Source organism: Laetiporus sulphureus (genome assembly GCF_001632365.1).
Source record: "Laetiporus sulphureus 93-53 unplaced genomic scaffold LAESUscaffold_19, whole genome shotgun sequence".
Taxonomy (NCBI): Eukaryota; Fungi; Basidiomycota; class Agaricomycetes; order Polyporales; family Laetiporaceae; genus Laetiporus; species Laetiporus sulphureus.
In genome coordinates, this window is record NW_024468528.1 from 203,286 (window position 1) to 229,811 (window position 26,526).

General features: G+C 54.6%; 11 protein-coding genes across 11 annotated transcripts; 7 read left to right on the forward strand and 4 right to left on the reverse strand.

Moving 5' to 3' along the window:
• Positions 1-36: 36 nt before the first annotated feature.
• On the forward strand, positions 37-922 carry LAESUDRAFT_146479 (uncharacterized protein). The gene has a single exon (XM_040901342.1). The coding sequence runs from the start codon at positions 142-144 to the stop codon at positions 757-759; it is 618 nt and encodes a 205-aa protein (XP_040764379.1). The 5' UTR covers positions 37-141; the 3' UTR covers positions 760-922.
• A 114-nt stretch (positions 923-1,036) lies between these two features.
• On the reverse strand, positions 1,037-4,778 carry LAESUDRAFT_699965 (uncharacterized protein). Its single transcript, XM_040906397.1, has 5 exons — positions 4,172-4,778; positions 3,056-4,118; positions 2,796-2,999; positions 2,571-2,740; positions 1,037-2,520 (listed from the first exon to the last, which is right to left on the reverse strand). Exons 1-5 carry the CDS (start codon positions 4,646-4,648, stop codon positions 1,396-1,398), a joined length of 3,039 nt encoding a protein of 1,012 aa, XP_040764380.1. The 5' UTR covers positions 4,649-4,778; the 3' UTR covers positions 1,037-1,395.
• A 476-nt stretch (positions 4,779-5,254) lies between these two features.
• LAESUDRAFT_714095 (FAD/NAD(P)-binding domain-containing protein) lies at positions 5,255-7,181 on the forward strand (the record flags this gene model as incomplete). The annotated part of the gene is made up of 5 exons (XM_040907043.1): positions 5,255-5,525; positions 5,584-5,768; positions 5,832-6,731; positions 6,791-6,879; positions 6,938-7,181. The coding sequence occupies 5 exons, from the start codon at positions 5,255-5,257 to the stop codon at positions 7,179-7,181; spliced, it is 1,689 nt and encodes a 562-aa protein (XP_040764381.1).
• Positions 7,182-7,633: 452 nt separating this feature from the next.
• On the reverse strand, positions 7,634-8,087 carry LAESUDRAFT_653110 (uncharacterized protein; the record flags this gene model as incomplete). The annotated part of the gene is made up of 2 exons (XM_040904392.1): positions 7,634-7,848; positions 7,913-8,087. The coding sequence occupies 2 exons, from the start codon at positions 8,085-8,087 to the stop codon at positions 7,634-7,636; spliced, it is 390 nt and encodes a 129-aa protein (XP_040764382.1).
• Positions 8,088-9,487: 1,400 nt separating this feature from the next.
• On the reverse strand, positions 9,488-12,978 carry LAESUDRAFT_146540 (uncharacterized protein). Its single transcript, XM_040901343.1, has 13 exons — positions 12,757-12,978; positions 12,586-12,708; positions 12,431-12,533; positions 12,183-12,376; positions 12,025-12,121; positions 11,828-11,973; positions 11,220-11,777; positions 10,939-11,168; positions 10,458-10,888; positions 9,968-10,401; positions 9,742-9,908; positions 9,675-9,681; positions 9,488-9,615 (listed from the first exon to the last, which is right to left on the reverse strand). The coding sequence occupies exons 2-13, from the start codon at positions 12,649-12,651 to the stop codon at positions 9,520-9,522; spliced, it is 2,529 nt and encodes an 842-aa protein (XP_040764383.1). The 5' UTR covers positions 12,652-12,708; positions 12,757-12,978; the 3' UTR covers positions 9,488-9,519.
• A 123-nt stretch (positions 12,979-13,101) lies between these two features.
• On the forward strand, positions 13,102-14,202 carry LAESUDRAFT_725735 (uncharacterized protein). The gene is made up of 2 exons (XM_040908880.1): positions 13,102-14,027; positions 14,084-14,202. Exon 1 carries the CDS (start codon positions 13,210-13,212, stop codon positions 13,873-13,875), a length of 666 nt encoding a protein of 221 aa, XP_040764384.1. The 5' UTR covers positions 13,102-13,209; the 3' UTR covers positions 13,876-14,027; positions 14,084-14,202.
• Positions 13,631-15,116, forward strand: LAESUDRAFT_146633 (uncharacterized protein). Its single transcript, XM_040901344.1, has 2 exons — positions 13,631-14,027; positions 14,084-15,116. Exons 1-2 carry the CDS (start codon positions 13,935-13,937, stop codon positions 14,894-14,896), a joined length of 906 nt encoding a protein of 301 aa, XP_040764385.1. The 5' UTR covers positions 13,631-13,934; the 3' UTR covers positions 14,897-15,116.
• A 462-nt stretch (positions 15,117-15,578) lies between these two features.
• On the forward strand, positions 15,579-17,161 carry LAESUDRAFT_699976 (alpha-L RNA-binding motif-containing protein). The gene is made up of 3 exons (XM_040906398.1): positions 15,579-15,700; positions 15,755-16,207; positions 16,259-17,161. Exons 1-3 carry the CDS (start codon positions 15,653-15,655, stop codon positions 16,868-16,870), a joined length of 1,113 nt encoding a protein of 370 aa, XP_040764386.1. The 5' UTR covers positions 15,579-15,652; the 3' UTR covers positions 16,871-17,161.
• Positions 17,162-17,780: 619 nt separating this feature from the next.
• On the reverse strand, positions 17,781-18,461 carry LAESUDRAFT_146667 (uncharacterized protein). The gene has a single exon (XM_040901345.1). It carries the CDS (start codon positions 18,360-18,362, stop codon positions 17,922-17,924), a length of 441 nt encoding a protein of 146 aa, XP_040764387.1. The 5' UTR covers positions 18,363-18,461; the 3' UTR covers positions 17,781-17,921.
• Positions 18,462-18,948: 487 nt separating this feature from the next.
• On the forward strand, positions 18,949-19,965 carry LAESUDRAFT_146710 (uncharacterized protein). The gene is made up of 3 exons (XM_040901346.1): positions 18,949-19,161; positions 19,214-19,694; positions 19,746-19,965. Exons 1-2 carry the CDS (start codon positions 19,124-19,126, stop codon positions 19,650-19,652), a joined length of 477 nt encoding a protein of 158 aa, XP_040764388.1. The 5' UTR covers positions 18,949-19,123; the 3' UTR covers positions 19,653-19,694; positions 19,746-19,965.
• Positions 19,966-23,719: 3,754 nt separating this feature from the next.
• Positions 23,720-24,235, forward strand: LAESUDRAFT_603190 (uncharacterized protein; the record flags this gene model as incomplete). The annotated part of the gene is made up of 2 exons (XM_040903086.1): positions 23,720-23,992; positions 24,044-24,235. Coding segments are annotated over 2 exons (465 nt in total), but the record flags the coding sequence as incomplete, so codon positions are not given.
• Between the last annotated feature and the right edge of the window lie 2,291 nt (positions 24,236-26,526).

Sequence of the window (26,526 nt, forward strand, 5' to 3'; positions counted from 1 at the left end):
ACAAAGAAAAACATGTACAATCGGCGAGCCCACATGTCCCGCGGGAACAGTATGCGCATATAGGCTCCATAAGACGAGACGAGTCCTTTCGTCTGCAGATCAACGACGGCAGAGGCACTGGCATGCTCATTTGATGCCGAAATGCTCGGGCTCCCAGCAGAGCTTCTCGGAAGCGGAAGTCCAGGCAGCAAACTAGGCCTGAAGCCATCAAAGGAGATAAGGCTCATTTGCAGAATAGTATTCCCTCATCTGCAATCGCGGGTGAGAAGCGCAAACGAGCCACGTTGGCGTCGCGACAGCCCCCCTCCGCCAAGACGAACATCAATCCCGCAAGCACTGCAGTCCCCGAACATCCAAGGGCGTACGCTGTCGACCGTGGTGGCGATATCAACTGTCCATGGCCTGGTTGCTCCCACAGCTCCAGCGCGCTGCAGATGCGCCGCCACCTCTCCCAGAAGCACAGGTGTGATGCATCATGTTGCTACTGGCCGGGGTGCCAGGCAAGCAATTTTTCTTCAGCGGCGAGGCACATTGAAGATCATCACCTCAAGATTGAGTGGGTTTGTCCCGCTTGCAACAGTACCTTCAAGAGCGAGCGGTCGGGGAACAGGCATATCCTCCAATCTTGCGAGGCGTGGCAGCGTGTCGATGTCGAGGAGATCAAGGAGAATTTGGCTAGTGATGACAACGTCAGCGATCGATACCAAGCGAGTTAAAATCCTTGGAGAACGAGAGGGTGGTCGACAAGATGCCGACTAGACGTAGAAGGATATAATTCTCAAAATTTTGAATGCGTGATTAGATTTATACCGCTTCATTGCCCCACTCACTTTAATGTCTTGTGTATTACTTGAACTTTGCGTTGTATATTAGCTCAGTTTGCTCGGCCTTCTCACAAAACCAAATCATTAGTAACAGAACCATCGTATTTTACTTGCAAGATTGACACGAGGATGCGCTCGGAGGTCATCGCAGAGCGCGGTCAATCACTATAATTAGTGCAAGCACTCGTCCGAGATCGCTCTCGCTTCACCGTCTGCGTCAAAATATTAGCTGTACATTATGTGTAATGTTGATCAGCAAAGATGAGCATTCACAACGTACATAAAGTAGCACACATTCATCGCTTGCCAGTAATACAAGTCAGACGTCAGACATGATGCAACAATTCGCTTTCACGAGTACAATACTATTGATCCTACCCATCCAATGTCTGAGCATGCATCCCGAAACTCCTGAAACCTTCGACAGGATCCATATACACGAGTCAGTTCGGAACACCACCCAGCTTGCTTGAAGTAACTCCCATACTACTGCCCCAAAGACCAAACTTCCCTATCCATAGCAAGCGTTCTCATTAGTCCCGTTCGAATAGCCACAGCGACTAGAAGGCTTCTAGGTACGCCGACGTACAACCGGCTTTGATGCACCGAGAGTCGTGGACTGTGCCGCAGCACCTATCCGGGCCGACCGACGCAAGGTCGTATGTTGTCCCTGCAGTGTCTGCGTCTTGGAGCGAGAGCTGTCCGGCTGAGGTCGAGGCGGGGGAGTAGGTGACCGGCGACTGGGACCAGCTTCCGCGGAGGTCTGCTGGTGTGTGCGCGAGCGTTGCCCACTTGTGCCGGCCTTGGCGCTCGACTTTCCTGGCTTTGTCTTCGTCTTCTTCAATGGCCGTTCGTCGTCGACCGCTATCGACGCCCGACGTTTGCCGAGGCTGGTTCGTTCGTGGATAGCTTCCGTGACTTCCTGCTCATCGACGTCCATCGAGTCCTCGTCCTGTTGTACGACACCCTCGTCAACCTCGCTGTCGTCCAGCATGACAGGTTCTTCGCCGCGGCGTTTCTTCGATCTGCTGGAGCTTGGCTCCCCGGCGCGTTGTTTGCCCTTCCCAGCGATAGTTTCTGCCACGCGTTTCTGCCCCCGCCTAGAGCGTGTATCCACAGCGCGTTGCTTTCCCTTGCCAACCACTGGCTCAGATTCATCGCCCTCGTCGTCTTCCTCTCCGTTCTGAGCAACAGCGAGACTGCGGCCCATGGAAGTAGTGGTGGCTCGGAAAGGTGGCCGTTCGGCAGCAACATTGTGAATCTTGCGTTCTACTCTATCCGGCTTAACAGGGAACCGCATGTTTAAGATCTCATCCGACATCCGCGCTAAATTAGCGAGAGTCCAGGATCTCGGGTACCCACCCTTCTTGTATGTGTTTTCCGGAGAATTCAAATTCATGGCTTTGTTCAACCAACGGTGCAAGGCAGGAGGTTTGAACTTGAAGGCTGAAGTTTGGGACCGCTCAACCTTGTTCGCTATCTTCCGTAGACCGCCTTTATCCTTTCCGCCGATGACGAGGTGTTCATCGAAGAACTCAGAGAAGAAGGTCTCCAGGTCCTCCCCAGATTGATTATGACCCAGCCATCGTGCAGCGCAGTAGAGGACTACGTAGAGTAAAGACTCCATGTCGTCCTGGATAACGTGCAGATAGTTAGATTTAGTCAGGACGTTCACCGACATGAACTGCCAGGTGCCCTGCAGCGTGATTTAACGAGACGTTCCGTGATTTGGAAGTATACACTTACAGTGATGTGCCATTTGCGGCCCCTTGGAGCACGCTTGATGCCGCAGCAGAACTCCCAATCTATTAGATATCCGGTCCTTCTATCCTCGCCAGGCTTCCTAAACAAAACGATGTTTCTTACACTTAGATCGCGGTGAATCTTCTTGGCCTTTTTGTAGGCATCCGTCATTGCTAGAGTGGGAGACCGTCAATGAAGTCTTCTACTAGAAGACGCACAACAACGTACCATCGAGAACATCATGGGTACTGCGAAGAAGCTCCTTCGAGCTCTGAAGATGGGGTAGGCTGTAGCCAGCGATATCCAAAACGACTCTATAGTGCACGTGCCGCGAAACCGTGATCTCTCGAGACTTTCCAACTACACCAGTGCCTTTACACAACCACGGAGCTTTGACGAACTCGTGTGTACGCGTCTCTTGATATTCTGTATCTGATCAGAGACCGATGGTCACTCGATTGCATGCGAGAAACGAGCTCAATGCTCACCATGTTCACTACTTAGCTTCACATCACCATGGTGCATAACTTTGGGCACATTCCGTATTTCGTACTGTTTCAAGCCTTCCAGAATGGTTCCTTCCGGCTGTATTTCTTCTTTTTTATCCCGATAGCGCCAAGTGTCCTTCAGAAACCTGACGCTGCCATCCAAAGCCATCGCCCAATATCCGCGCGTGGCTCGACTTGCAACCGACATGGGCGATACAACAGGGCATGAAACGAGATAGCGGACCGGTCGAACCTCGGTGGTGCCTTGCTCGCCAGCCTCCTCGAACACGTGAATGACTGCGACTTTGCCCGGCTCGTAGTGCTCGCGCAAACCCCGTTTCAGTCGTTCCTGATCTTCTGGGATTTGTCCCTCGACTGCTGCCTTTCCCTTCTTCCTCTTTGGTGGGCGCATAACGTCCTCAACCGAAGCAGAGAGCAGCAACTGCTCCTTGACGTGCTGAGCAATCGCCTTCTTGAACGTTTCCTCCTCCGCTGCATCCGTAGCCCATTCCACCGTCATGTCGAAGCCTCGGGCATGATCGCTAGCATGGCCGAACCACCACAAGAACCTACACACCAACTCGGGATCCTGATGCAGATCGACAGATTCCGTAACAATCATCCCGCCACGATCCCAGTAGAACAATCTAACATGGGAGCCCGACATGGACAACGAGAAGAGGGAGTGGCGATGCTGCCGGGCAAGAATCTCCGTAGCATATGCAATATTCTGCCCGAGAGCTCTCTTTGCAATATCCTTGTTTTTCAACGACGAATGATTAAGGATGAACTGGTGCGTTGAGCGTTCCACATTCTTCGGGGGATCCGTGAAAAAGTCGACCGCTACGCTGCGTTTCACTTCAATGAATATTTCCGCGTAGCCCATATGAGCAACAGCCGCACTGCTCTTGCTTTTCTTCTCGGGAACCTCTACACCATCTCGGTAGCCGCAAAGATCTGGCTTCTGCACACCGGGACCCGAAGTCTCCGCCCGTGACGATGTATCTTTGAACGTGATTCCTGGACATCTGCATTCATCGCCCTGACCATTCACCGCGGTAATCTACAATAGTGTCACTTCAGCAGCAGTATGATATGCGGGTCTCAGCGACTTACAAGTGGAACGTAGAGTTCCTGTTCCTTCTCGGCTTGCTTAGGAACATCCGCAAAGGCTCCCGCAGAGGGAGGCATGCCCTCAAATGACATCTCCTTGAAGCCAGGACATAGACTATTGCAGAAATCCACGACAGGCATTGGGCCGAGTGTCCAGTCCTGAGCCTCGTCAGCTAGACGCAGATAACGTTTCTCCGCCTCTACACCATCAAACCCATACTCCTGACTCGAGTTCTCGTTTCTTGCCATGGGAGTGTGCAGAAGTGGACCACTGTTGGGAGGCCTGTTCCGATTCTCGGGAGTGCGAGGCGGGGCGGTGGCCTGCTGTCCGTCCGTAGGAGTGCGAGTCCCGGAAGGGCCAGCTTCCGGACTAGCCTTCCGAACAGGAGCACGGGAAGAAGATGCTTTGCCTGTTGAAGGTCGACCTGTCTGAGTAGACTGCATCGTAGCACCCCTCCGGGCCCTAGTGGCGCGGCTCATGACAGGCTTGTGGAAGTGTGAACGCGATGAAAAATGTCAAAACGTCGAGCACAGGCTTATATGCTGAGGAAAATGCGTGCTTATACCGCGCGGAGGAGATTGCTCTTCACTTGGTCGTCGTAGAAGATGGGGAGGAGGGTTCAACTTGGAAGCGCGCGACGCGAGAATGGCGAGGCACGTGCCCGCGTGTGGTCATGCACGTGATGTATGTTACTGCTTGTCTTCTCGGGCGCTACGCTGCCAGCGTCGCGCTCACTTGAAAAAGGAAAGGTTACATGAGCGCTCAGCGCTGAGAGCGCACATACCATTGAGCAGCAAGTTGGTTGAGGCAGAGATACCCATGATCACCAGTTAAATCGGGAGGGTCTTCAGAAGAGAATATGGTAGTGTGTTCGTGAATTCGTCTCAGAGAACAGAAGGATGATGTCGGCAGCAGTTTGATCAGTTTGTGGCTGAGCTCGCCGGTGGCGCCTTGAGGCTTGTTCACGACCTACTACGACGGACAGAAGCTTTTCGTCTCGATCTCCTGGTGTATCACACGAAGATTTCATTCTTGCTCTGCAACAATTTCTACGGCACCTTGCACAGCGTGCGGTATATTGCACTATGCGGGCTCATCTAATAGTCGCGGCTGCACTCCTAGTTGGGCACGCTACCGCTTTCCAGCTGCCCTTCAACATCCCATTCCTATCGAACAGCCACGGAAGCGTATCTTCCATAGACTCCCTTTCTGTCGAAAATCCTCCCAACAAGATTGCCATCATAGGTGCAGGTGCAGGCGGCTCGTCTGCGGCGTTCTGGATCGCGAAGGCGAAGCAGCGGTTCGGGTTGGACGTCGAAGTGGACGTGTACGAGAAGAGTAACTACATTGGTGGCCGTGCGTATTGATGCTACCTGGAGTGAGTGTCATGATGAAAGCTGAGTGAATGGGCCAGGCAGCACCGTGGTGTACCCCTACGACAATAAGGAGCTACAGCCCGTCGAGCTCGGCGCATCCATCTTCGTCGAGGACAACAAGAATTTGTGGCGCGCTATAGAGGAGTTTGACCTCGAGAAGATCGACTTCGGGAAAGACGACAGCGTTATGGGGCTCTGGGATGGCTCGCAGATCCTGCTCACGGTCTGTGTCCATCCGCTGTATGATTCTGCACCCTCGTAATTAACTGACATGTCTACGGTACAGACGGGCGGCAAGGGCTTCTACACTGGTTGGCTAGATACGGTCAAGGTCGCCTGGAGGTACGGCTTCTCTGCCCACCGGCGCGCAAAGGCTACCGTGCAGTCAATGATCGACACCTATCTCACGCTCTATGCACCCTCCGCGCCGCGTTTCTCCAACATCACGACGCTCGCCGAAGAGCTTGACTGGACGCCCATCCTCGCGCAAACGGCGGCCGAGTACTTGGACACGAAGGGCATCAACCGGCAGTACACGCGCGAGCTCGTCGACGCGCTCACGCGCGTAAACTACGGGCAGAACGTCGACGCCATCCACGCGCTCGAGGGCATGTGCTCGATGGCCGCGGACGGTGCATCCAGTGTCAAGGGCGGAAACTTCCAGCTATTCGAAGAGTTCGTGAAGCGGAGCAACGCTTCGGTGAGTCTCGAAACCGCCGTCACCGCGCTGAAACACGACGAGGCGTCGGGTGCTTGGCTCGTCAGCACTGCCGACTCGCGCCAAGCGTATCGCGCGGTCATCCTCGCCGCGCCATTCCACAGCGCGAACATCTCGCTGTTCCCCGAGGCGCTTGCCGAGTCGTTTCCGGAACAGCCGTACGTCCGCCTGCATGTCACTCTCCTGAGCACACCCGCGCCCAGCCCAAACTCCGCGTACTTCGGGCTCGGCGCCCACTCCGCGCCGACGACACTACTTACGACAGCGAATGCAGTACGTGAGGGTACGGGCGCGGAGCCCGAGTTCAACTCCCTGACGTATCATGGGAAGGTGCGCGCGGCGGACGGCGAGCCATGGGCAGGCGAGGCCGGCGAGGAGTGGGTGGTGAAGATCTTCTCCAAGAAGAGGCTTACAGATGATTGGCTGGAGAATATGTTTGGAAAAGTAGGATGGGTGCTGCGCAAAGAGGTCAGTAAACAGCCGGGTTGTCGTGTTGTTAGCTTCGCTCATGACGCTCTTCTTCTTAGTGGGACGCGTACCCTGTGCTACCTCCGACCACGTCGTTCGCGCCGATCAAGGTCACAGAGGGCTTGTACTATGTGAACGCATTCGAGCCGTAAGCCAGCTGCAGGCGCTTGCCCCATCTCGCATATAACAAACGTTGTTTCTTACAGGTTCATCTCGACGATGGAAACCGAGACCATCGCGGCGCGCAACGTCGTCGACCTCCTCCTGCATGACGAGTTCGGCGCTGCGATCTGCCCCATCAAGCTCGTCGAGGAAATTGACATCGAGGAGCATACCGTCGTGCTGGAGGATGGTGAAGAGGCGGAGGTGTATGACGTGAAAGTCGACGTAGAGCAGGTGCCGGTGGAGGAAAAGGACCCGAAGAGCTTCGTCCTAGGATGGGACTGTTAGACGGTGGCTGTTGTTGCGGTTGGATGCATCTGCACTGGACTGAATCTGTAGTAATGTATTTACTAATTTTTTGTCTCTCGTCTGGAATGTGCATAAGTATTGTTTGCCCTGTGTCAATCTTACTCGTCGTGCATTTGACCAGACTGTAACTGTTCTGCTTAGTACGATCGTCCAAGAGCATACATAAAACAAAGTATCTGCATGAAGAGAAATAACAAGGTTTGTTCGCAACCAAGTAGCGAGTTGTAGTACCGTCGGATATATTGTATATTTTGTCGCCCCATCTTAGGGCGCATCTGTAGCATTAGCGGTCAGACCTGCACTCTATGGTCACCAGCAATATGGCAGAACCCACCTAGTTTGCCCTTCCAAGAAATGCGTCACCGCGTCTTGAACGCTCCTCTTCCCGTCACACAAAGCACAGCCTCCCAATCTCTCCGTCAAGGCGTGGTTCACAGCGCGTCACGTACGTCGAGCACGTATCCTAGAGGAGGCGTGACGTTCCCGGCCGCAGCCCATCGTGAGCTCCAGCTGAGGGCCGACGTGACCCCCAGCTCGCGTCCCAGCAGGTAGTATTTCGTGCGTCCGTACACGTAGGAGATGTGGTCAGGAAGGTAGAGGTAGATCCCGGCAGTGAGGAGCGCGAACAGCGTCCAGAAGAAGCAGGCTGGCGAACGCGGGGAATCACATCAGACCGCTTCAATCAACGACGTATAGCATGTAACACGCACCAACAAGCACCTTCTCCCAGGGCTCCATCATCGACAGCGCGAAGGTCGTCTCGAGCCACATGCGTCGCCGCCAGACGAACGCGCCCAGCGCGCTGCGTGGCGGTCGATAGGGCAACAGGAACCCGAAAAACACGTCTAGAATCGTTGGCTCGCGTTTCCATTCTGTACAGGACATCTCCGTGCGCGGCGGCGCCGCGTTGATCGACATGCTCGACTGTGGTTGCGGATGCGTCTGCGCGTGCGTGGAGGGGGACTGAGCCGAGAGGAAGATCGTTCCTTCCGTGGTATCCTTGCGCAGGTTGATGCTAGGTGTGAGCTCGAGGATCTGGGTAGGGCCTGATGCGTGGTGCAGGGGTATGGGTATTTCACGCAGATGGGAAGTGGTTGGAGGGCATTTTCAGGGCAGCCGAATATATAACGTTGTCTGCCGTCTCTATGAAACGCGCCACCAGGGTTCGGACCGCAAACGATGAATATATCATGAAACACAGAGCAATAATTCGCCGGAAGAGACAGCCGTGCGTGTGAGGAAGTTGGAGTCGAGAGAAGAGCTAACATGAGGCTTAGCGTGGAGTATAATATGGGTTAGAGCGGGCATCGCTGTCACCGGCTCACGTCTAGACAACTGTCGACTGAACCCATTCAACGTGAAGACCGAACATCGAGCGTCGAACGCTGGACTCTCTAAGCGAGGAGAACCATGCCAAACAAAACCAATCGAGCAATTTGGATGAATGTATGGTGCGTGCCACCTCCCACCGCCTGTCCAAACATTATCATTCCCTTGTCCCTCTGGTAGAGATGTGTGGTCTCATGAACGTAGTTGACTGCCAGACAGAAGTTCCAAAAATCGGGTGACATAAAGTTTTTGAAATGTGGGAATAAAATTCCAAATATGGCAGTGCACTGCTATATTTGACAGCTTGGCTTCCATTTTCGGCAGCGCCTGACGGCGCGACACGTAGTATTGGTCTTGGGGCTACAGACACATTCAATACTGGTTTGTCTTGGTACTAGTTCAAACAAAAGGTGCCCTCTGAGCCAACAAGTCCTATCTCAACGTTCGAATTTTTCGTCCGTCAAATTGGCCACTGGGACAAAAGTGGCGGTGACTAGGTGGCACGCACCATAGCCGGCGGGACACTCGATCTGGCGCATCCCCGCAGTGTGGATGTAGACTAATCCGCGATGATCTGCCTGAGCAACCGAGGCATCACGGTACTCGTGTCTCTGTGGTGTTCAGACTGTGGGATTATGGAACCATAGCTGTCGGTAGGGCGCGCACTGTGGTTGTTATTTTCCGTTGTCTGGTGCGACGCCTTGTCTCAAGATGCCTGAGTCCGCAGCGGTGAAACTTGTGAGGCTATGTTGGAGAAGGAACGCCTTGGCAGTTGTCGAATCCGGTCATGTCGGCATGGGTACATACGTGGCATCCGCAGCTCTTGGCGTACTTGCATATCTGTTCCTGTCGGCCCGGCAGTGGTCAATGTCACTGACTGGCACCGCGAGTTCTATTCAATCGTCATGCAAAGCGAGGGTATAAGATTATGAGCACGGCCGCGCGAAATGGGTATAGAGGCGTCAAAGCAATACGCGAGACGCTGAAACTAAAGCGAAGACTTGATACTGCTTAGCCGGACAACCAAAGGCAGCAATGTTACGTTCTCGCGGGAAGCGTCGTACTGGACAAGGTCGAGGTGAATCTACAATGCATGATTGTGAGCAAGAGATTCTTTCTAATGGTGACTATTGACGACTGTACCTTGAACCTGCCATGCCATCGCCGATTGTCAGCTGGTCTCAAGCACGGCGTGCGGCAAACTGCTCACCAGTGATTGAAGTGCGTCTCGAACTTATTCAGGTAGTCCCACCTTTTCGCAAACTCCTTATCGCCCTCAGGCACACCCTCCGAAGCGAACGCGCTGTTCAACGACTTCGTGAAAGAAGCGGCATACAGCGCAAATGTGGAGCACGTCGTCATGAGGCGCGAGTAAGCCTACAAAACCGTAAATAAATCAGAGGAACCGCAGAGCTAACACGCGAACGACCGCTCACACCAAGAAGCCTCGAGCTGGTCAGCATGCACTCCTTCAGGCATGTATCCAAGAAATCTACATGTTCCTTCAGAAGCTGGTCAACCGTCTCCACCTTCCGCGCCTCGAGTTTTCCTTCGAGCTTGCGCCAGTTCGGCTCGAGTACCTCGAACGTCGTAAATCCCAGTATGTGTTGCACGAACGCAAGCATGCGCGCCCGCAGCAGGAACACGCGCTTGCGCCAGTTCTCCAGCTGCATGCCCCACTCGCTCGCAGGGGGTGCGCGGCGCCATATAGGCATCTTCTGCTCGAGCCACATGCTCGTCAGCGTCTGTTCGACGTGTTTGAGATGCAATAGGAAGCGGAAGATCAGCTGGTAGCGCAGGACGGTCTTGCGCGAGATGACGAGCGAGAGGGGGAACTTGACAGTGTAGTCCAACGTCAGCGCGTCGATCGCTGGTGAGCCCATTCCCGTTAGCCAGACGCACTGTCTACACGCCGATGCATCTTGCCTTGTAATGACTTCTTCTCATCCTTGTCCCTGTCCTTTTTCGATTCCTCTCTAGAATGCGCATCCGTCCGCTTGCCAGTGTCCTCGCCAATCACTCCATGCTCCCGCAGTACATCTATCAGCCATTCATACAGCCCGCTCGTCGCCATGGTGACGCATACGTCCTCACGGAACATCGCATCCTCGCCCTGCGTGTCTGTGTTGAGCGCGAGGTCGAGCAGGCTCTGCAGCTTCACAAGCGATGCGCCCTTCGCGGGTCTGCGTAGCTCCGAGTGCGAGAGGTCAAGGAGATGTGTGATGAACGTCGACTGCGAGAGGAAGAAGAACCGTTTGAAGGAGCGCAGCCGCGGGATTAGCTGCTGGTCCCGCAGGAGCAGCTCGAGCAGAGTGTGGTTCGCGTGAGTGTACGCCTCATCGATCGATTTGTATAATCTACGATCATTAGCTTAATGGGATACAACATGATCATGAAATGTACTCGCTTCTCATTGTCCAAGGACAGATCGTCATCGGCTTGGTTTGAATTACGCCTGATCTCAATACCACATTCCCGGATGACGTTCAGGTACTTCCCCGCGAGGAGTATCTTATGCTTCCACTTCTCCAGCATAGGAGGGACACAGGCACCCCCAGGTAACCGACCACCTGGAGTACGTGGCGGAGGCACTCCGGCGGTTTGGGAAGATCCACCGGTTGTCGAGCCGTCTCGCAACTGTATGTACACGTCAGCAGAAGCGGCCACAGAAAGATCGGTATGATTTACGGTATATCGCCGCTCCCAGTATTCGTCCGTATAGTCCACCTCGAGCGTCCCGCGATCGATGAACTTGCTTTCCTTGACGCACAACTCCTCATACGGGTCAACCAGCCGGCCCATTAGTATCCAAGCCTGCAGCATCTCGATATATGGCTTTCCCGCGGCGCGGAGCAGCTCGCCGTACAGCGCTCGCGCCGCAGGGTCGCCCGACATGTTCTGCATGCGCTCGAAGATGATCGCAAGCACCTCGCCGCCCTTCACTGGGGTCGCGCTCGCACCTTCATCCACGCCCTTGTTTATCTCGCTGAGCATAGCCTTGAGCTTCGCGCCGCCGAGCCCGAGCGCCTCGTTGCGCGCCGCCTCCTCGCTGTCAACCGAGCTCTCGGACTCTGACTCGGACTGCGCGTCGGAGGTACCATCTGCTCTCGCAAGCTCGGTAGTGAGGAGATAGAGTAAAGAGAGGGTGTGCAGGGTGGGGTGCACGTAGAACCAGAGCTTCTGCAGGGTGAATGAGGAGGAGGTGCTGAAAGCGTGTTCGAGCTGGGCAAGAAGAGTTTGGTACTCCTGATGAGAAACGTGTCAGCAGAAACAGACCACACCAGACTCAAGCATACTTTGAGCATGTCGCGCATGGCAGCGCATAGCGCATGATTCACAAGCCCAAAGTCTAAATGGCTCCGTAGCTCGATGAAGGAAGTCACAGCAGTGTAGTATGTTGCAAGTGGTAAAATGCGTTCGACGAGGTCACGCAACGAAGGGTCTATAACTGATGAGAGATCCGGATAATCCCCAGGTACGGATAGCCACCTACCTAATGAGGGAGACACGACGAAAGTTACCCCTTGCAATGGGTCCTCGTCATCTGGAGAGTAGTCAGGAAGGTGAGTGACATACACTCCCTCAATGCCCTGCGATATGCACATAAAACGGTTGCTATCAATTCGCTCGATACGCTTAGAATAAGCGTACCATCAAAACAAATAAGAGGTCCTCCAGGACAAGTGCCTCTTGTACCTCGAGAGGAACACCCTCGAAGCTCTCCTTCGCCTTCGCCTTGCCCTTGCCTTTGCTCTTGTCCTTTGGTGCTGTGCCGGATGCTACTCTCGAGTTGAGCGGAGCGCGCACGAACGATGTCTCCGCGTAGAAGGACGGTTCCTCAGGTGCTACCCATAGCTGCTTCGTCGGAACACGCATACTGATGAGAGTACGAAGCATACCTCTATCCAGGCTGGGACGTGCAGAAAAAACTCCAGGATCCTCTTCATATCCGTCTTCGACATATTGACGCGTTCGCCGAACAGACGCTATCGTCCCTGTCACCTATTGTTCTTTCCATATGAAAACTCTACGCATATCCAGCTTCAGGACATACCTTCGTATACTCCTTCGTCGACAACGTCAAATTCTTCTTCCGTCGTCGGGGAGTATAAGGCTCCATCTCTTTCGTACTCTGTAGTCCGTCCTGCCCACTTGCACGTCGTGTTAGCCGGTGTATCTGCGTTTCATAAGTCTAGCAGTAGAACGACCAAACCGTAGTACGTACAGAGGTCGAACACAATCTCGTGTACGCGTCCCAACGTGCGCGAGAAGTTCACGGTCGAAGTTGACTCTCGGGTTGTTCGATTCCAACCAGCAAATCTAATATTCGCGAGAGATCTCAGTATGTGCTGTATAGCAATAAGCTTGTCCTGGATGGAGATCCAGACAGCAGAGGGTGCACATGGAGGATTTAAGGCTCCAGGAAGTGCAGAAACCAAGCAGAAACACCCAAGAAACACCTTGTTTCGCGTACTATACGCCACGTCACGTGGTGTAACGGCGCGCTCCGCGCCGACACTTTTTCAGCTGTGGCTGAGCGATTTCCTTTTTAAGTCACTCCCCACTTTTACTCAACTGTTTCGCTCGTTTCGTCCCTACCAGTCAGTTCCTTCGCATTTTTTCTGCTTTACTCAATGTTTCGTTTCCTCTTCGTCCACAGTGTCCGATAACACCACTTATGGCTCTGAGCCCAGATGGCCAGCCTGCCCCCTCTGAGCTCTCTGGACCTACTCTTATCGGTGCTCCTGGAGATCGTCCTTCGCCTCCCGGTACTCCTTCCCCCCCGTCCGCCATCTCCTCGATGGAGGCAAAACACTACTACGCCGGATTGCACACTGCTTCCACGGGCCCAGTCTTGATTTGCCGCACCAGTCGCGGTGTGTGGGAGCTCCCCCGTGGTGCTGAGGAGTACTTTCGGCCCAAGGAGCTCAAGGTCGTCGGCAACCACGACATCCAGGACGTCTGGGAGAAGGGCCTGGCGGCGGAGGTGCACGTCGCCCTACGTGAGAAGAAGATCAACTGGTCCAGCACGGATATTGTTCGTATCTGCTACGCGGACGAGCATTCGGGCGACGTTATCCTGTGGATTGGCGTCCGGCCTGATTCATCCCTCTCTTACGAAGTCGCTATCGACGCAGCTCTTCACTGCAAGAGCCTTGTGGTAGCCCGCGGTATCTTAGACGTGGAAGTGGAAATGCGCGAGGCGGACGTCTTCCGCCGCGCTGGCCCCCAGTTCCTTCCACCCGCCTTCGACCTCAAGTCCGACCCGACTGCCGAAGTTCGCATGGCCCCTTGCCTCGACACTCGGCATGACCATCTGTTCCCGCCGCACGCCCTGGGGTGAAGGCAGCGGAGGTTTCTACGTCACGGACGGGAAGAGGCTTCTGCTCGTGACTGCTCGCCATGTCCTCTTCCCCCCGAGCACAGATGACAACAAGCTTTTCGAGTACAAGTCGAGCAGCTCGGGCATGCCCCGCAAGGACGTCGTCCTCCTCAGTGAGTCTTCGTTCAAGGAGTACCTCGTCTTCATTCAGAAGCAGATCGACGGACAGGATGGCATCATTACCGTCCAGCAGAAGAAGCTCGTCTATTGGAACGCTAGGGAGGGCGCTCCCCAGGCTGCGAAGGGGCTCGCGGATGCCCAGAGTGCGATCAAGGAAGCAGAGGCGACCAAGAAGGCTCTCGTCGAGTTCCAGCGCCTTGTCACGAAAGACTGGGCGCCCGAGAAGAACCGCGTCATTGGACACGTGGTCTACTCTCCCCCCATCGTGGTCGATGCCGGCCCCAATCAGTTTACTCAGGACGTCGCCGTCGTCGAGATGGACCTCAGCAAGATCAGCCGCAGGCCCAACAACTTCCCCGGCAACGCCATTGACCTCGGATTCGAGTTCGATCCCAACAAGCTCTCCGAGATGATGCACACCGCGAACATCGAGAACGTGCACAGCTTCGACTATCCAGTCGATCGCCTCCTGCATCTCTCTGGCGTTGTCGCGGACGAGGAGATCCGCAACCCCACCAAGACTGACCAGGATGGCAACCGCTGCATCGTCGTCCTGAAGAAAGGCCGCACCACGCGCCTGACGGTTGGACGCGCCAACAATGTCGTCTCGTACGCGCGCACGTACTTGAAGGACACCGACGAAGAGCAAATTTCGATGGAGTTGGCCATCTTCCCCTACGACAAGAACTCCGGCCCCTTCTCCGCCAAGGGAGACTCTGGCTCGGTCATCGTCAATGGCGCTGGAGAGCTGTACGGCCTCCTCACCGGTGGCTCTGGCATCACGGAGCGCAACCGACATCACGTACGCGACCGAGATCGACTTCGTCATGGAGGTCATCAGACGCTGCAAGTTCCTCGCTAATGTCTACATCGGGGTCCCGGATCAGGCCTAGGCGCTCACGCCGGTTAGTGATTCTTGCTGCAACGCGAACAGGAGCAGCGCGACACAGTCTGCGACAATAAGAAAATCAGCATAAAACTGAAGCTACCTTTAACGCACCGAAGACATCGTCGCATCCGCGAGAAGACCGCTAGTTCATGAGGAAAGCGTCGAGAGCGAGGTGACTATATGCGTTACGCGCGTCCGCCATCCATTCGCACCACTGGCATGCTATTTGTTGCTATGTACGTGTTATCCGGAACTTACCTGGGATAATTAGTATATATATTCCTAATCCACCTTTCAGATCTTTTTGGACTTCATAACAAAGCAGCTGGCCAGCATATGGGGTTGCTGTCGTGTGTGATCTAGTTGTATCCAGTGAGTAGTATGTGGATTGAAAGCAGATCAGCAAAATGGCGACATCTGCGTGACTTCCGCTCATAATGCGTGTGAAATTTACAAATTGCCATCATATTCTACTATGCGTAATCTACAATTTTGCGCAGTGATATGTACAGCCAGGACCCATCGTATACGATGGCTGGGGGCGTATGTAACGGCGCGCTCCGTAGAGCACCGACCAGCCACAGCCCCGTTTCGGGCTGTGACGCCACCAACTATCAAAAGTAGCTGCGAACGTCACACGTGGCTTACGCCGTATTTGGCCACAATCCCTTCGTCCTTATTCCCGACATCCTCCAACTAACCCTCCTGTCCTCTCCCGGGTAGGACGGCATGCGCGATGCAAACGTATATAACCTCAAGCGGGCTATGCCCCGCATGGTGCGTTAGTTTATCCCCAACGCGCTTGCATTCGTTCAACATTTGTATAATCAGAGCTGGGGCGTGCGCAACTTGTACAACCTCTGGCAACGCTCTTTCGGTGGAAAAACACGCGAAATAGACTTTTCCAATACCCATAAAAGTCTGTTTCAGCAGCGATGGATTGCCAAAGCGCTCCTGCGCGCGTACCATGGCGACTACATCCCCGAGAAGGTCTTCAAGCGGTGGTATCTCCCCGAGATGCTGCCGGATGTACGCTCGCATGTCGCGAAGAGCGCAAATCTCGCCGCGCTCAACAAGTGGGCGCATCGCGACATGGCCGCGGAGAAGGAGGTCAAGAGGATTGAGCTTGAGCAGGCCAAGGGGCTCGCGCCTGTGGGTAGTCTGATGTTCAGGGAGGTGGAGAGGCGGATCGACGTACTCGTGTTCCGATGCTGCTTTGCGCACAGTGTATACGAGGCGCGGAGGCTCATTATACACGGAGAAGTTATGCTGAACGGGCAGAAGGTGCGTTCGCCGATATTTGTCCCGACCGCGACACTCTAACAGAATAAGCAGCACACGCTTCCAAATACGAGACTGGCTCCAGGCGACATGATCTCGGTGAATCCGAAGGCAATCCGCTTCCTCAAGGCTAGCGCAGCGCCAAAAAAAGAAATCACCACAAAGGTATCCGAGGAGGACGAAGAGCAAGAAAAGGAGACCGAGTCGTCTGCCGCCGAAAACTCCGCAGAAACTGACTCTGCTGAGAAGACAAAAGGAAATAGCGAGGCCGCTACGTCTGGGACTGCCTCGGATGTGAGGGACGCAAGCGAATCCCGAGCCAAGGAAGAGCCGAAGTCGCCCAAGCCAAAGCGCAAATCGGACCTCACGCCCTTTCACCTGCCACCCTACGCCTCTCCATCCATCTTTATCCCTGCGTATATCGAGCCGTCATTCGCGACCTGTTCCGCGATATATGTGCGCCATCCGACCGCACGCCCAGGGTACTCGGAAATCCCAACACCGTACGACGCAGATGGGGAGCTCGTGCGCGCGGCCTGGGAGTGGTACAGCCATGTGCGGCCCCGCATACGCAGCAAGCGTCAGCTCGCTCGGATGCCGGAGAATAGACAGATCAGCGGCAGGGCAGTGTATCGTGAGCGCAAGAATGCCGAGGCTACGGCCTAGGTCGTATACTCATGCTTCATTTTCTATGGAATGCTGTGGGATTAATGAATACATACGCGCAGATCAGGGCTGCAGCGTCATTCCTATAAGTCAAAGTGTCATACATGCCGGTTTAGCGTCGATCATTGCAGCCTACAACGTAATGATGTTACGTGTTCCGGGGCGCATCCTACAGCGACATCTAGTATTAAATGATCGACGATACTCAAATTGACCTATGATATATGATTGATTGTGAAGACAAGAAGCTTTGAAGGCTCGATGATGACCAGGAGCAAATACATGCCTCGTTCTCTTGCTGAATTATGCCCCTATCAGAGATATGATTGTGAGAGCGAGTGACTATTCGAAGATAACAACGGCGATGGAACAGCTGGGACCATTGACGATCAGTCTGAACAGCATCGAGCCAATGCATCGCAAACGCGTGTGATGAGCCGTCTGAGCCTGTCGCCACTTAACGGCTCGAGCGGGCATATGCGTGCCATGTTCCCGCACCCTTAAGTTGTCCTCACAATGCGGTAGCTCATTAAGCGAGCCTCGGTCCAGTGAGCGAGGATGGTGCGATGATTACGTGCAAGGTGAGAATGGCAATACCGGATATCATCCATAGATAGCCCCTCACATTCCACAGCTGATACAAATTCATTCGGACACTTGCATAGCCTTCGGAGATCATGTTCAAAAGGAGCTATCATTGCCATCGTCGGGTGTAGGACAGTCCGTGTGACAGAGCCACACGTAAGTTTACAGTCTGACACACATTGAACACTGACTAGTCGGATATCCTCCACGATGGACCTCCTAGAACGAGTGTTTCATTTATCGATATGAACGGATTGTTCACTCATTTCCGCGCGTATGCCTGCCAGAGCATTGAAAAAGACACTGTCTAGCAAACAACATGATGGGCATGTCACATAGGCATACATATACATTAAGTAGAGATGTGCTGCTTCAGGCGTCAGCATTGTCGACAGCAGAGCACTAAACGCGACAAGCCTTACCTATAACATGTCAACAAGCCTCCTAAACAGCACCTGCAAACACCTCATAACTCCCCAGTAAGGTTGCGCACGACCCAATCTGCCACACGACCCACGTTCTCCTCCGGCTCGTTACCATAAATATAATATGCCGTGCGCTGCTTGACGAACACAGCGTACTGGGGAGCGTACTTATACAGCCCAGTGACGACGAGTATGAGCATCGAGTATAGAATGATGACTACCCCGCGTCGCATCAGTAAATCACACTGCCACATGCAGAGCGATGGATCTGAACTGTACTCACTCAGCAGGATCTTCTCCCACCGTTCAAGCAACGCGAGCCCCATCGTCGTCTCGAACAGCATGCGCTTGCGCCAGAAAAACGCACCGACGGGGTTTTTCGGTGGGCGGTACGGCATGGTGATGCTGAAGATCGCAGCGGCGGTCGTGGGGACGCGTTTCCACGTCTCCGGGGAAATCGCAGGCATCGAGGATGAAGGCATGGTCGACGATGTATGTCAGGATACGATTGAATATGTGTGATTGATATAGGGTGAAGAGGGATCGAGAGCTGCGTCACGCCGGACTGAATGGACGTGTAATACCAATAGGCCGTGTACAGGCACACATATACCGAGAGGGTGAACAGTCAGACGTGCGACGAGACTAGGCGAGAAAGCTGGGATGAACACTTAAGTTGGTCACGGCGGAAATCTGAGGAACAGTGGCAAGCCGGGAGACGCCCGACACACGAGAACCATCCGGGTGGCGTCAAATAAGGAAAGTCTCCGCGATAGCTCCCGCCTCCCCCCGGACATCATCATACGTCTGCAAACACTCACTCGCACACCGGCGCAAAATACGAATATCTCAAAGGTGTATAGCAGCCGGTAAAGTGAAATCTCTTCCGTCATCGGAGATCGGTCAAGGTTGAATGCGCATGTTCTGACCGCAACCGTAAGTAGTGATATACCTTCAAATAGGGCATAAAGATGACCGTAGAAAGGTCGGCTCCGGAAAGCGACTATGTAGATCCTAAATGATCATGAAAGTTGCACGCACAGCGGCGAAGGCCCGGTGTGCCATGCATTCGTCCAATCATAAATCACACCTTCTTCCATGAACGGCGTTTAATCAAAGCTGCCTTCTCAGATGGTTGCGCGGATGGCATCTCCCTGTTTGCTCTGACGGTCCTTAGAGGCAATATTGTCCGACATCCTGGCAAGGAGGTCTGGCAAGGGGGTGTATCTAGCCAAACAAACCCATGAACGCTTTCCTGCAGATGCGACCTCCTTTGTCTCGGTATGCCTGGCCTGTCGGGTCAAGCGGCCGTCGGTGACCTTTTGCTCTGCAGGAGTACGTATCTTCCCATCCACAGGGTCGTACGCCGGACAGAATGGAGGACAACAGCCGGTAGATGCTCTTCTCCTGTTTGGAGACAAGCGAGCGTAGGATCCCTGAGGCCACGAGACGCACCGGAAAAGATGAACCCGGAGCGAAACGAAAGAAGCTGCAAACTCCTTCGCTCCATTTCGCGCAAAGAGGCGTTCTGGAAGCATACATCTACGTGCCAAGAACGCAAAGCATGCTCGCAAGCACCTCAAAATACGCGACCATGCCCGCGACAGCCTTGGACTGCGCAGCGGCTCACAGACTCGGCTGACGTTCCCAAGCAGGAAGTCCGTAGTGTGTGCTCACATTGCGTCGAACATCAGAGGGAGAAGGTTTCGGCTGTACATCGGTCTACAGGGCCCCTCGGCGTTATGCGAGAGCTCAGGCCGTCACGGACTTGAGTAGATCGTTCATTCATTGCAGGACATGCACAGTCGGTAAGGGTGGGTGAGGACGTTGCGTGCAGTAACCTGTAGTCTCATCACTCCTTGCAGCAGATCCAAGCAACACACGCCGCAGCGACGGTCCGACGGAAGACGGCAACACAAAGTGAAAAGCGAGCGAAATGAAGGATGCAAGCTAGCTCGCCAACCTCGCGGTCCTGTTCTCGCGAGGTGGTATCTGGACGCACTTTCCCAATATCACTCAACCCGGTCACCGACGACTCAGCTCAGCTCCGCAGCCTCAGCTCCTCGCACATCGAGCCTTCTGCCGCCGGCAAAGGGGGGATCCTCATCGGGCTTTCAAGTTGAATTTCGAAAACCTTGCAGATGGCTACACGGCCTTCGCCGAGTTGATACATACACGGTGATAAGCAACCGAGTGCGTAACGTCGCACTGTGACGGCTGCGCTGGTACGGACGGCGTGCAGCACAACGCGCGCACTGCACATGGGCCTCGCTGTCGAGCGCACAGCACTAGACAAGGGATACCCTTACAGGACAGAGCTCAACCGGCTCGGGATGCCCATATCCGATCACTGTCCATGGGAACGTCGCCTTCTCCCGTTCGGCGAGACCGTGCGGACATCAGACGAGAAGCAGGGTGGACGTTTGCATGCCCTCGGCGACCAAGAAGACAACGGCGAAGGCGGCCAGTGAGGAGCGGCCACGCGCCAGCGACCCAGGTGCTGCCAAGGATCGACGAATAACGCGTGGAGGGGCGCCAGGCCCGCCCCTTTAGTATAGCCAAACGTGCGTGCAGATGTTACTAAACACGTTATGATGCCCGATGTTCGCAGGCGTGGAGATGCATCACGCATCTACTGTGCGGCACTGCCAAGATCTTTGTTGTTGTATCTGAACCTTGCAATGGACTCGAACGTCGGCGACCCGCATCATCGACGATATGTTCTTGTATTCTGACAGCATCGAGTTTGCTCTGGACATTCTGGCGTATGCCGCCATGGCGTAATGCGCACCCACACTCATGTCCGGCGCTCGCGAGAAACTTTATGCACGCGCATGTCCGCGGATTTTGACAATCTCGTACCTGCTCACAGCATCGCATCGTGTGCAGTAGAATTCCTGGTGGGACGGCTAGGGCCACGAAACCTTCGCAGGCATCTCCGTCGGATGCCGCCCGTCGCCTGACACGTTCAGACTCAGGCTACCACAAATGCCGGAGAAGCCCACGCTGTATGAATTTTCCCATTCGAGCGCTGGAAGTTCACGAGTGTGCTTCGTGCAGCGATTCCGGCAGGCAACACGTGTATTGCAAATTCAGTGCTGGCTTCTCGCGCGTCCGTTGGGCTGTGGATATCACTTCGAGGAACTAGAGGTGAGGGGCGTGCGACCAGCGAAGTGAACTGCTAGGGGTAGACATCTGCTGACGGATGTCCATAAGATGTGGCGTGAACTCGGTCTGGGACAGGAGTCTCGGAACAAGGCCGCAAGCTTCCCAGCTGACTCCCGGAATGCGTCTCAGAGCGCCGTTTGGAACTTTTGACCAATAGAACGGAGCTATGATGAAGTCGCATCCAGGGCCTCAGAGCTTACTTCGGAATAGTGTGCATGCATGCAAACACTGCCATTATGTAGATGCGGGCGTCCGGATGACAGGAGTTTGAGCCGGTACTAGTACTTCTCGAGATAAGCTGCATTGGACCGTGGAGCCGGCCACGGGACGAAGAACCTGCGTCAGAGGTATGCGATTGCGATTCTGGTTCCAGCAGTCTGCGAGCCGATCTTCCAAGGAAGGTTTGCAATCAGAATCTCAGGGTAAATGAAGCGGGGGAAAAAGGCGAGCTCGGCGAATTCGTCCTCTACCCTATAATTGCATCGTATTCTGATGTGAGTAGCCGCGACGTCGCAGGCGTGCATATGCGACACTGATGTCTTGTGCTTTCCTTCATTCTGCTCCCAGAAGATGCGGTGATAAGCTGGGTTGGATCGAAACGCCGATAACGGACTGTATTGTCCTGGTGATCAGTACATGAACAATTATCGCGGATCGTGCCGCGTAGAGCAGGGCTGTATACACTATCTCAGTGAGATCAACGCTCAGTGGTTGGCTCCTTGGGACGCATGACAGGCCGGATCCAAGAGAGACATTCCGAGATGAAATGGCTGTGGCGCAGCAATGAATGATCTCCGATGTGTGTTTAGGTGTTGGTCGTCCGGCAACTTGCATGGGCGAAGCGAGCTGTCGACGGCAGTATTCGGAGGTGATTTGTGCTGGTAACTACTGATGGTCTGGCACCAATAGCAAATTCCCGCACCGTCGGTGTGCGAGCACCGTGAACCGGGGTGGGCGGCGGGCCTTCCACTACGCAACCGGCGCAAAGCTCCGCTATGATCCTGGTACGGAACATTCCCATACATGGAAGAGTGCGAGCTTAGCTCAAGTCAACGGGCGAAATGGCGGATGAAGGCCGGAAGCGCCCGGGGAATTGATCAGTGCAGTCCGGCCGATCATGTACTCGCGGAAGCATCTCGCCAGTTTTCTCGGAAGAATAGTATGTCCGTTCTCCTCCTTCCCGTCGCCGGTATCTATGTATCCGACGCCAATAGGCTGTCGTCAGTGCATTCAATCGCATAGGCGTTGTTTGCAACAAAATGGGGATAGTCCCCTCCTGATGAAGTCACGCCAGCTTCGCTTAGGTCCTCCGTTTGGTAACAGCGTCTGGGCTGTACTCGCCAGAGAAAGAGAGCCCAGCTCCGTCCAAATGAATCTTCGCGTCTATCTCGACAATGGTAAACGGTGACGACGTTCGTGTGTTCGTGCTTCCCGAGTCTGCAGTTCGAAGCCGAAGAGGTACGGCGTCGTCTGCACACGGACTTGCTTCTCAGGCTTGAGCCAGCCCCCCGTAACGGCAATGGCCGTGGACGTATTTGGGTCGTGACTTCCCGTAGTGCCCTTTGGAAGGACCCCCGACAACAGGTGCGGAGCCCTGATCCAAATTTCTGGGAATTGGTGCTCGGCAAGCAAGGGCCGAATTTGTCTGAATGGCGAAGGCCTCAGCTAGGGTGAGCAGACCAAGTATGAATGCCGAAAACACTTTTTTTCCGTCCGCCATCGCGACCTCAACGATTGCCAGGGGTCCTTCCTCGGAAGATCAGACGGCTTGACGCTGAGATCGCGTGATTGCCTCTCGCTCGCTACAGATCATCTTCGCGTTCACCCGTCTCGGCCCTACACTGTCAGCGGGCAATCTGAGATGTGTGCAGAGCTGCAGGTGCGTGGGGAGCGCCGCGTATGCAGAGTTCCTTAGTGCTGCCCTGATTCACAGGCTCGAGGCGTGCCAAACGCCAGCGGGATGTATCTCTCCCTCGCCTTCTGTCTTCGGGCCTCGCCGCAGGGAGTTCCCCGGAACACCATCTTCTGCCCGAATTTCTCATCCCCTTATCCTTGGTAGCGACATACTTATAAGCCGTCTCTGATGCACATCACGTCCCACCGTCCCCTCGGCTAATTGAGCCTCTGATCCTATAGCCTCCGCGCGGCTCGCTGCATCCAAGCCGTGTGCCATCGCTTCTAAGCCAGGGACACGCCTTCCCCTTTCGACCGCCATCGTTTGCTTGAAAAACGCACTCATGCTGACCACCTTCTCGTCATTCGTCATGTCCCTCACCTACGACCCTGCCTCTGCTGCGGCCCTCCTCAAAATCGCACTTGTGCTCGTCACGGGCCTCTCCGTGCACCTTTCGCTCTCCCCGCCCAACCCCCCGGCACCACCAAAGCACTGTATCGCGCGCAAGACGCTCTTTGAGCGGTGTATACGATGGGTCACTTTCTGCAGTAAGGTTCGTGCCGCTCCACCTGACAACCGACTATTTCACGAGGAATCTCCTTTGCCGCGCGATGTGCTCATTTCTGTTTCCAGATGATGGTGTGGATCGAGACCGTCTTTGACGCACTCGCCACAGCGGTCGCCGCATTCCCGTCACTACCCTTCGCCCCCCTCCTTGCGCCCCTTCTCTGCCCCTCACGGTCACCCGCGCTCACCTCACCATCACCGTTCCTGGTTCTCGGCATGCTCGTCACACTCACCGGCGCGCTTATCCGCATGACCTGCTTCTACACGCTCGGACCGCTCTTCACCTTCGAGCTCGCGATCACCCCTACGCACTCCCTCGTCATGACGGGTCCGTACGCGTTCGTGCGCCATCCGAGTTATACGGGCGTGTACTTCACGCTGCTGGGCTCCAGCGTCGTCGCGCTCGCACCGGGCTCGTGGCTCCGCGAGTGCTGGCTCCAGCTCGGCTCCTGCTCCACGCAATTGAACTCGTTCGGTCTTGGCGTCGACGCGCGCGCCGTGCCATTGGCGGACGCGGTTGGTGGCGCCTGCCAGCGATCTTCCGGCGTCGGGACGTTCGTCGCGTGGTTCGCGCTGGGATTCTGGGTAGTGAAGGTCGCGTATGCGCTCCGCAGTACGAACCACCGGCTCGCGACGGAGGATTCAGAGCTAAGGCGCGCGTTTGGGCCCGTATGGGAGGCTTATGCCGAGAAGGTGCGATATAGGCTCGTCCCGGGGGTCTACTGAGGTCGCGGTCGAGAGTCTGCCAGTGTAATGTGCCGGGCAGGTTGTGGTCGCCGATGTCGGTTGCGGGGGCTGGCTTGGGGCACCGCCTGAACTATCTGGAGGCGCGGTCGGCGGTCGGGGTGGTGCAATGCTTGATCTGCCAATCACGACGCTGTATTGTTTATATATCGCGGGGCATGGCACGGGACTGTCCCTTGGTTAGTTAGTACAAGTACATATATAGACAAGCGCTCTTATCATGTAACACATACCGCTGCGATGATCTTCCTTCCTGTCCTATAGTTTACGCGTACGCAGGCACCTTGTTAAATATTGACACACACGAATGACATGAAGCAGACTGATCTGCGCACGTTTATGGAAATTTCAGCATTTGAACGACACAATACATGAGTACAAGTTCGCGGGGAGAATTGACAGAGCTATCTTACAAAGTTCTGTCAAAGTTGAAGGCTATCGTTCCACTTTTCACGAGATCGAAATTACCCTGCCCGATCCCGATCTACATATCAGTTAGGCGCGTTCAGTTCAGGCGTCCGGGCGCTAACGCAATCTGTGCCTTAACGATACTCCTGTGGCCCTTGTGAGTTCCCCGCTTCGGCAACGTGGGTTTGTGGTTTCTCTCGAGTCAAATGGCAGGCAGGGCTCGCGGGAAAGTCGGATGGTACTGGACTAGCCGCAGTATCTTGGCCTGGCTGTGCTGAAATTTCGGCCTGGAGTGCTCACGGGATGCCGGCATAATTGGACTGCGTGCATTGTGCAACGTAGCAGGTGCGGCCGTGTTGAATTACAACATGCTTGCCAGCTGGACGGGTGGGTGAACTGCAAGGAATTTCAGTACTGCAGGTAGACTCAGGCTATGCTCGATGCGGTAGGAGAATTCAAATCATCTCGCAGCTTGAGAACAGCCGATTTTGCGCTCTGAGAGTGGCTTGTACAAGCCCGAAGTTCTCAGCGCAAGAAGTTAGCGGGAACGCCCAAAGCTGGAAAACAAGGGGTTCTGAAACGTCCTGGACTTACTTCCATGAATCCGAGTGGCCGATCCCTGCAGATCAACTACTCTCATCAAGGATATCAACTTATCTCTCCCCATCTGACTCCTTCATTGTTCAGACTCCTTATACGACGACAGCAAGACAACCCAAGCTGTTATCGGAGTGAGAAGTGAGCCTGTTCTTATTTCCCCACCTAATGCACTCGCGAATGGGCAGATCTAAGCATGATAGGTCTAGGGACTGCCAATGCCTATTGGACAACCATTCAGGCAGTCCTTTTCGAGCTGAGCGCTGAACGTTCTCCATTCTCCCCGTGTCGACGCTTAGTGTCCTAGAACGATAGTTTGACATTACAGGCGCCAGCGGGTATATTGCCATTCAATTAGCCTTGAAGCGCTGTAATAGCAAATGGAGCACTAAGGCACTCTTTTGGCGATTCACCTGGACACGAGCCAAAGCCTGAGGCCAGGGGTCGGACGTCCTCATATGACAGTGTCCGCGCCCTTATATGCCACCTACCTCATGCAACGGTCTGATTCATAGATTGCTGTGGCGGGAGGCCACAGTCTGATACCGAAGTCGACTAGTGACATGTTGACATCTCAGCGCCTACTAACGCGCCGAACCGCCCATCCCATTAGCTCAAGCTCACCCGCTACATCCATCGGCTAGAGCAGCATCAAGAACCTTACGGCCAATCCAACCCTCGTGGTAGATCTATGTGCACGGCCCCCGCACAGATTTAGCGACGCGATTGCCTTCATGTTCCGAGAACGTAGCCGAAGCTTAACGCTGCGCGTTTCAGTGTAGATTCGGGTGGCCGAGGAAGGTGCGTGCCGGACGGGCTTTTCGATCGTGGCAATGGCCGATGTTTTGCCGCTTGTACTCATGCTTGCAAGCAGGCTTTGCAGATTCGAATCGTCAGCCACTGCATTCAGCGATGACATAGATCTTCTCTTCAGCTACGGGCAGGCACACTGACGTCCGACGGAACAGACTACAATAACGTCATTGCCGATACTCAAGAGGTCTATCTCGTGCATGCCGACAACGTGCTCCGTAAACTACCCTCATGTCATCATTATTCAACTGACGAGTTTTTTCTTCGAATAGACAGCCCGAGATATTGGACATACGAAAGTACAAGAGCATGTCAGTGCTCCATCAAGACGGCCGATGAGCGCCAAGATACCGATACAGTGCACTTAGTCTTCTGAAAAGGCGGCATACGAGGTCGTACAGGCGGCAGCCGATCCGATCTGGTGTGCGTGTTCAGATTTCGTTGTAGATTATTCA

Bases quoted from the DNA above. Each gene is read 5' to 3' on its own strand.
- LAESUDRAFT_146479 (XM_040901342.1), top strand. From the start codon at position 142: ATGCTCGGGCTCCCAGCAGAGCTTCTCGGAAGCGGAAGTCCAGGCAGC.
- LAESUDRAFT_146540 (XM_040901343.1), bottom strand. From the start codon at position 12,651: ATGGAGCCTTATACTCCCCGACGACGGAAGAAGAATTTGACGTTGTCG. The intron at 12,534-12,585 runs GTATGTCCTGAA...AAAGAACAATAG, and splicing joins CGACGAAGGAGTATACGAAG to GTGACAGGGACGATAGCGTC. The intron at 12,122-12,182 runs GTACGCTTATTC...TGCATATCGCAG, and splicing joins ACCTCTTATTTGTTTTGATG to GGCATTGAGGGAGTGTATGT.
- LAESUDRAFT_146667 (XM_040901345.1), bottom strand. From the start codon at position 18,362: ATGCCTTCATCCTCGATGCCTGCGATTTCCCCGGAGACGTGGAAACGC.
- LAESUDRAFT_146633 (XM_040901344.1), top strand. From the start codon at position 13,935: ATGTCCTCTTCCCCCCGAGCACAGATGACAACAAGCTTTTCGAGTACA. The intron at 14,028-14,083 runs GTGAGTCTTCGT...ATCGACGGACAG, and splicing joins CAAGGACGTCGTCCTCCTCA to GATGGCATCATTACCGTCCA.
- LAESUDRAFT_699965 (XM_040906397.1), bottom strand. From the start codon at position 4,648: ATGAGCCGCGCCACTAGGGCCCGGAGGGGTGCTACGATGCAGTCTACT. The intron at 3,000-3,055 runs GTGAGCATTGAG...GTCTCTGATCAG, and splicing joins GAAGCTAAGTAGTGAACATG to ATACAGAATATCAAGAGACG. The intron at 2,521-2,570 runs GTAAGTGTATAC...ATCACGCTGCAG, and splicing joins GCCGCAAATGGCACATCACT to GGCACCTGGCAGTTCATGTC.
- LAESUDRAFT_725735 (XM_040908880.1), top strand. From the start codon at position 13,210: ATGGCTCTGAGCCCAGATGGCCAGCCTGCCCCCTCTGAGCTCTCTGGA.
- LAESUDRAFT_699976 (XM_040906398.1), top strand. From the start codon at position 15,653: ATGCGCGATGCAAACGTATATAACCTCAAGCGGGCTATGCCCCGCATG. The intron at 15,701-15,754 runs GTGCGTTAGTTT...TTGTATAATCAG, and splicing joins AGCGGGCTATGCCCCGCATG to AGCTGGGGCGTGCGCAACTT. The intron at 16,208-16,258 runs GTGCGTTCGCCG...CAGAATAAGCAG, and splicing joins TTATGCTGAACGGGCAGAAG to CACACGCTTCCAAATACGAG.
- LAESUDRAFT_146710 (XM_040901346.1), top strand. From the start codon at position 19,124: ATGAACGCTTTCCTGCAGATGCGACCTCCTTTGTCTCG. The intron at 19,162-19,213 runs GTATGCCTGGCC...TTTGCTCTGCAG, and splicing joins ATGCGACCTCCTTTGTCTCG to GAGTACGTATCTTCCCATCC.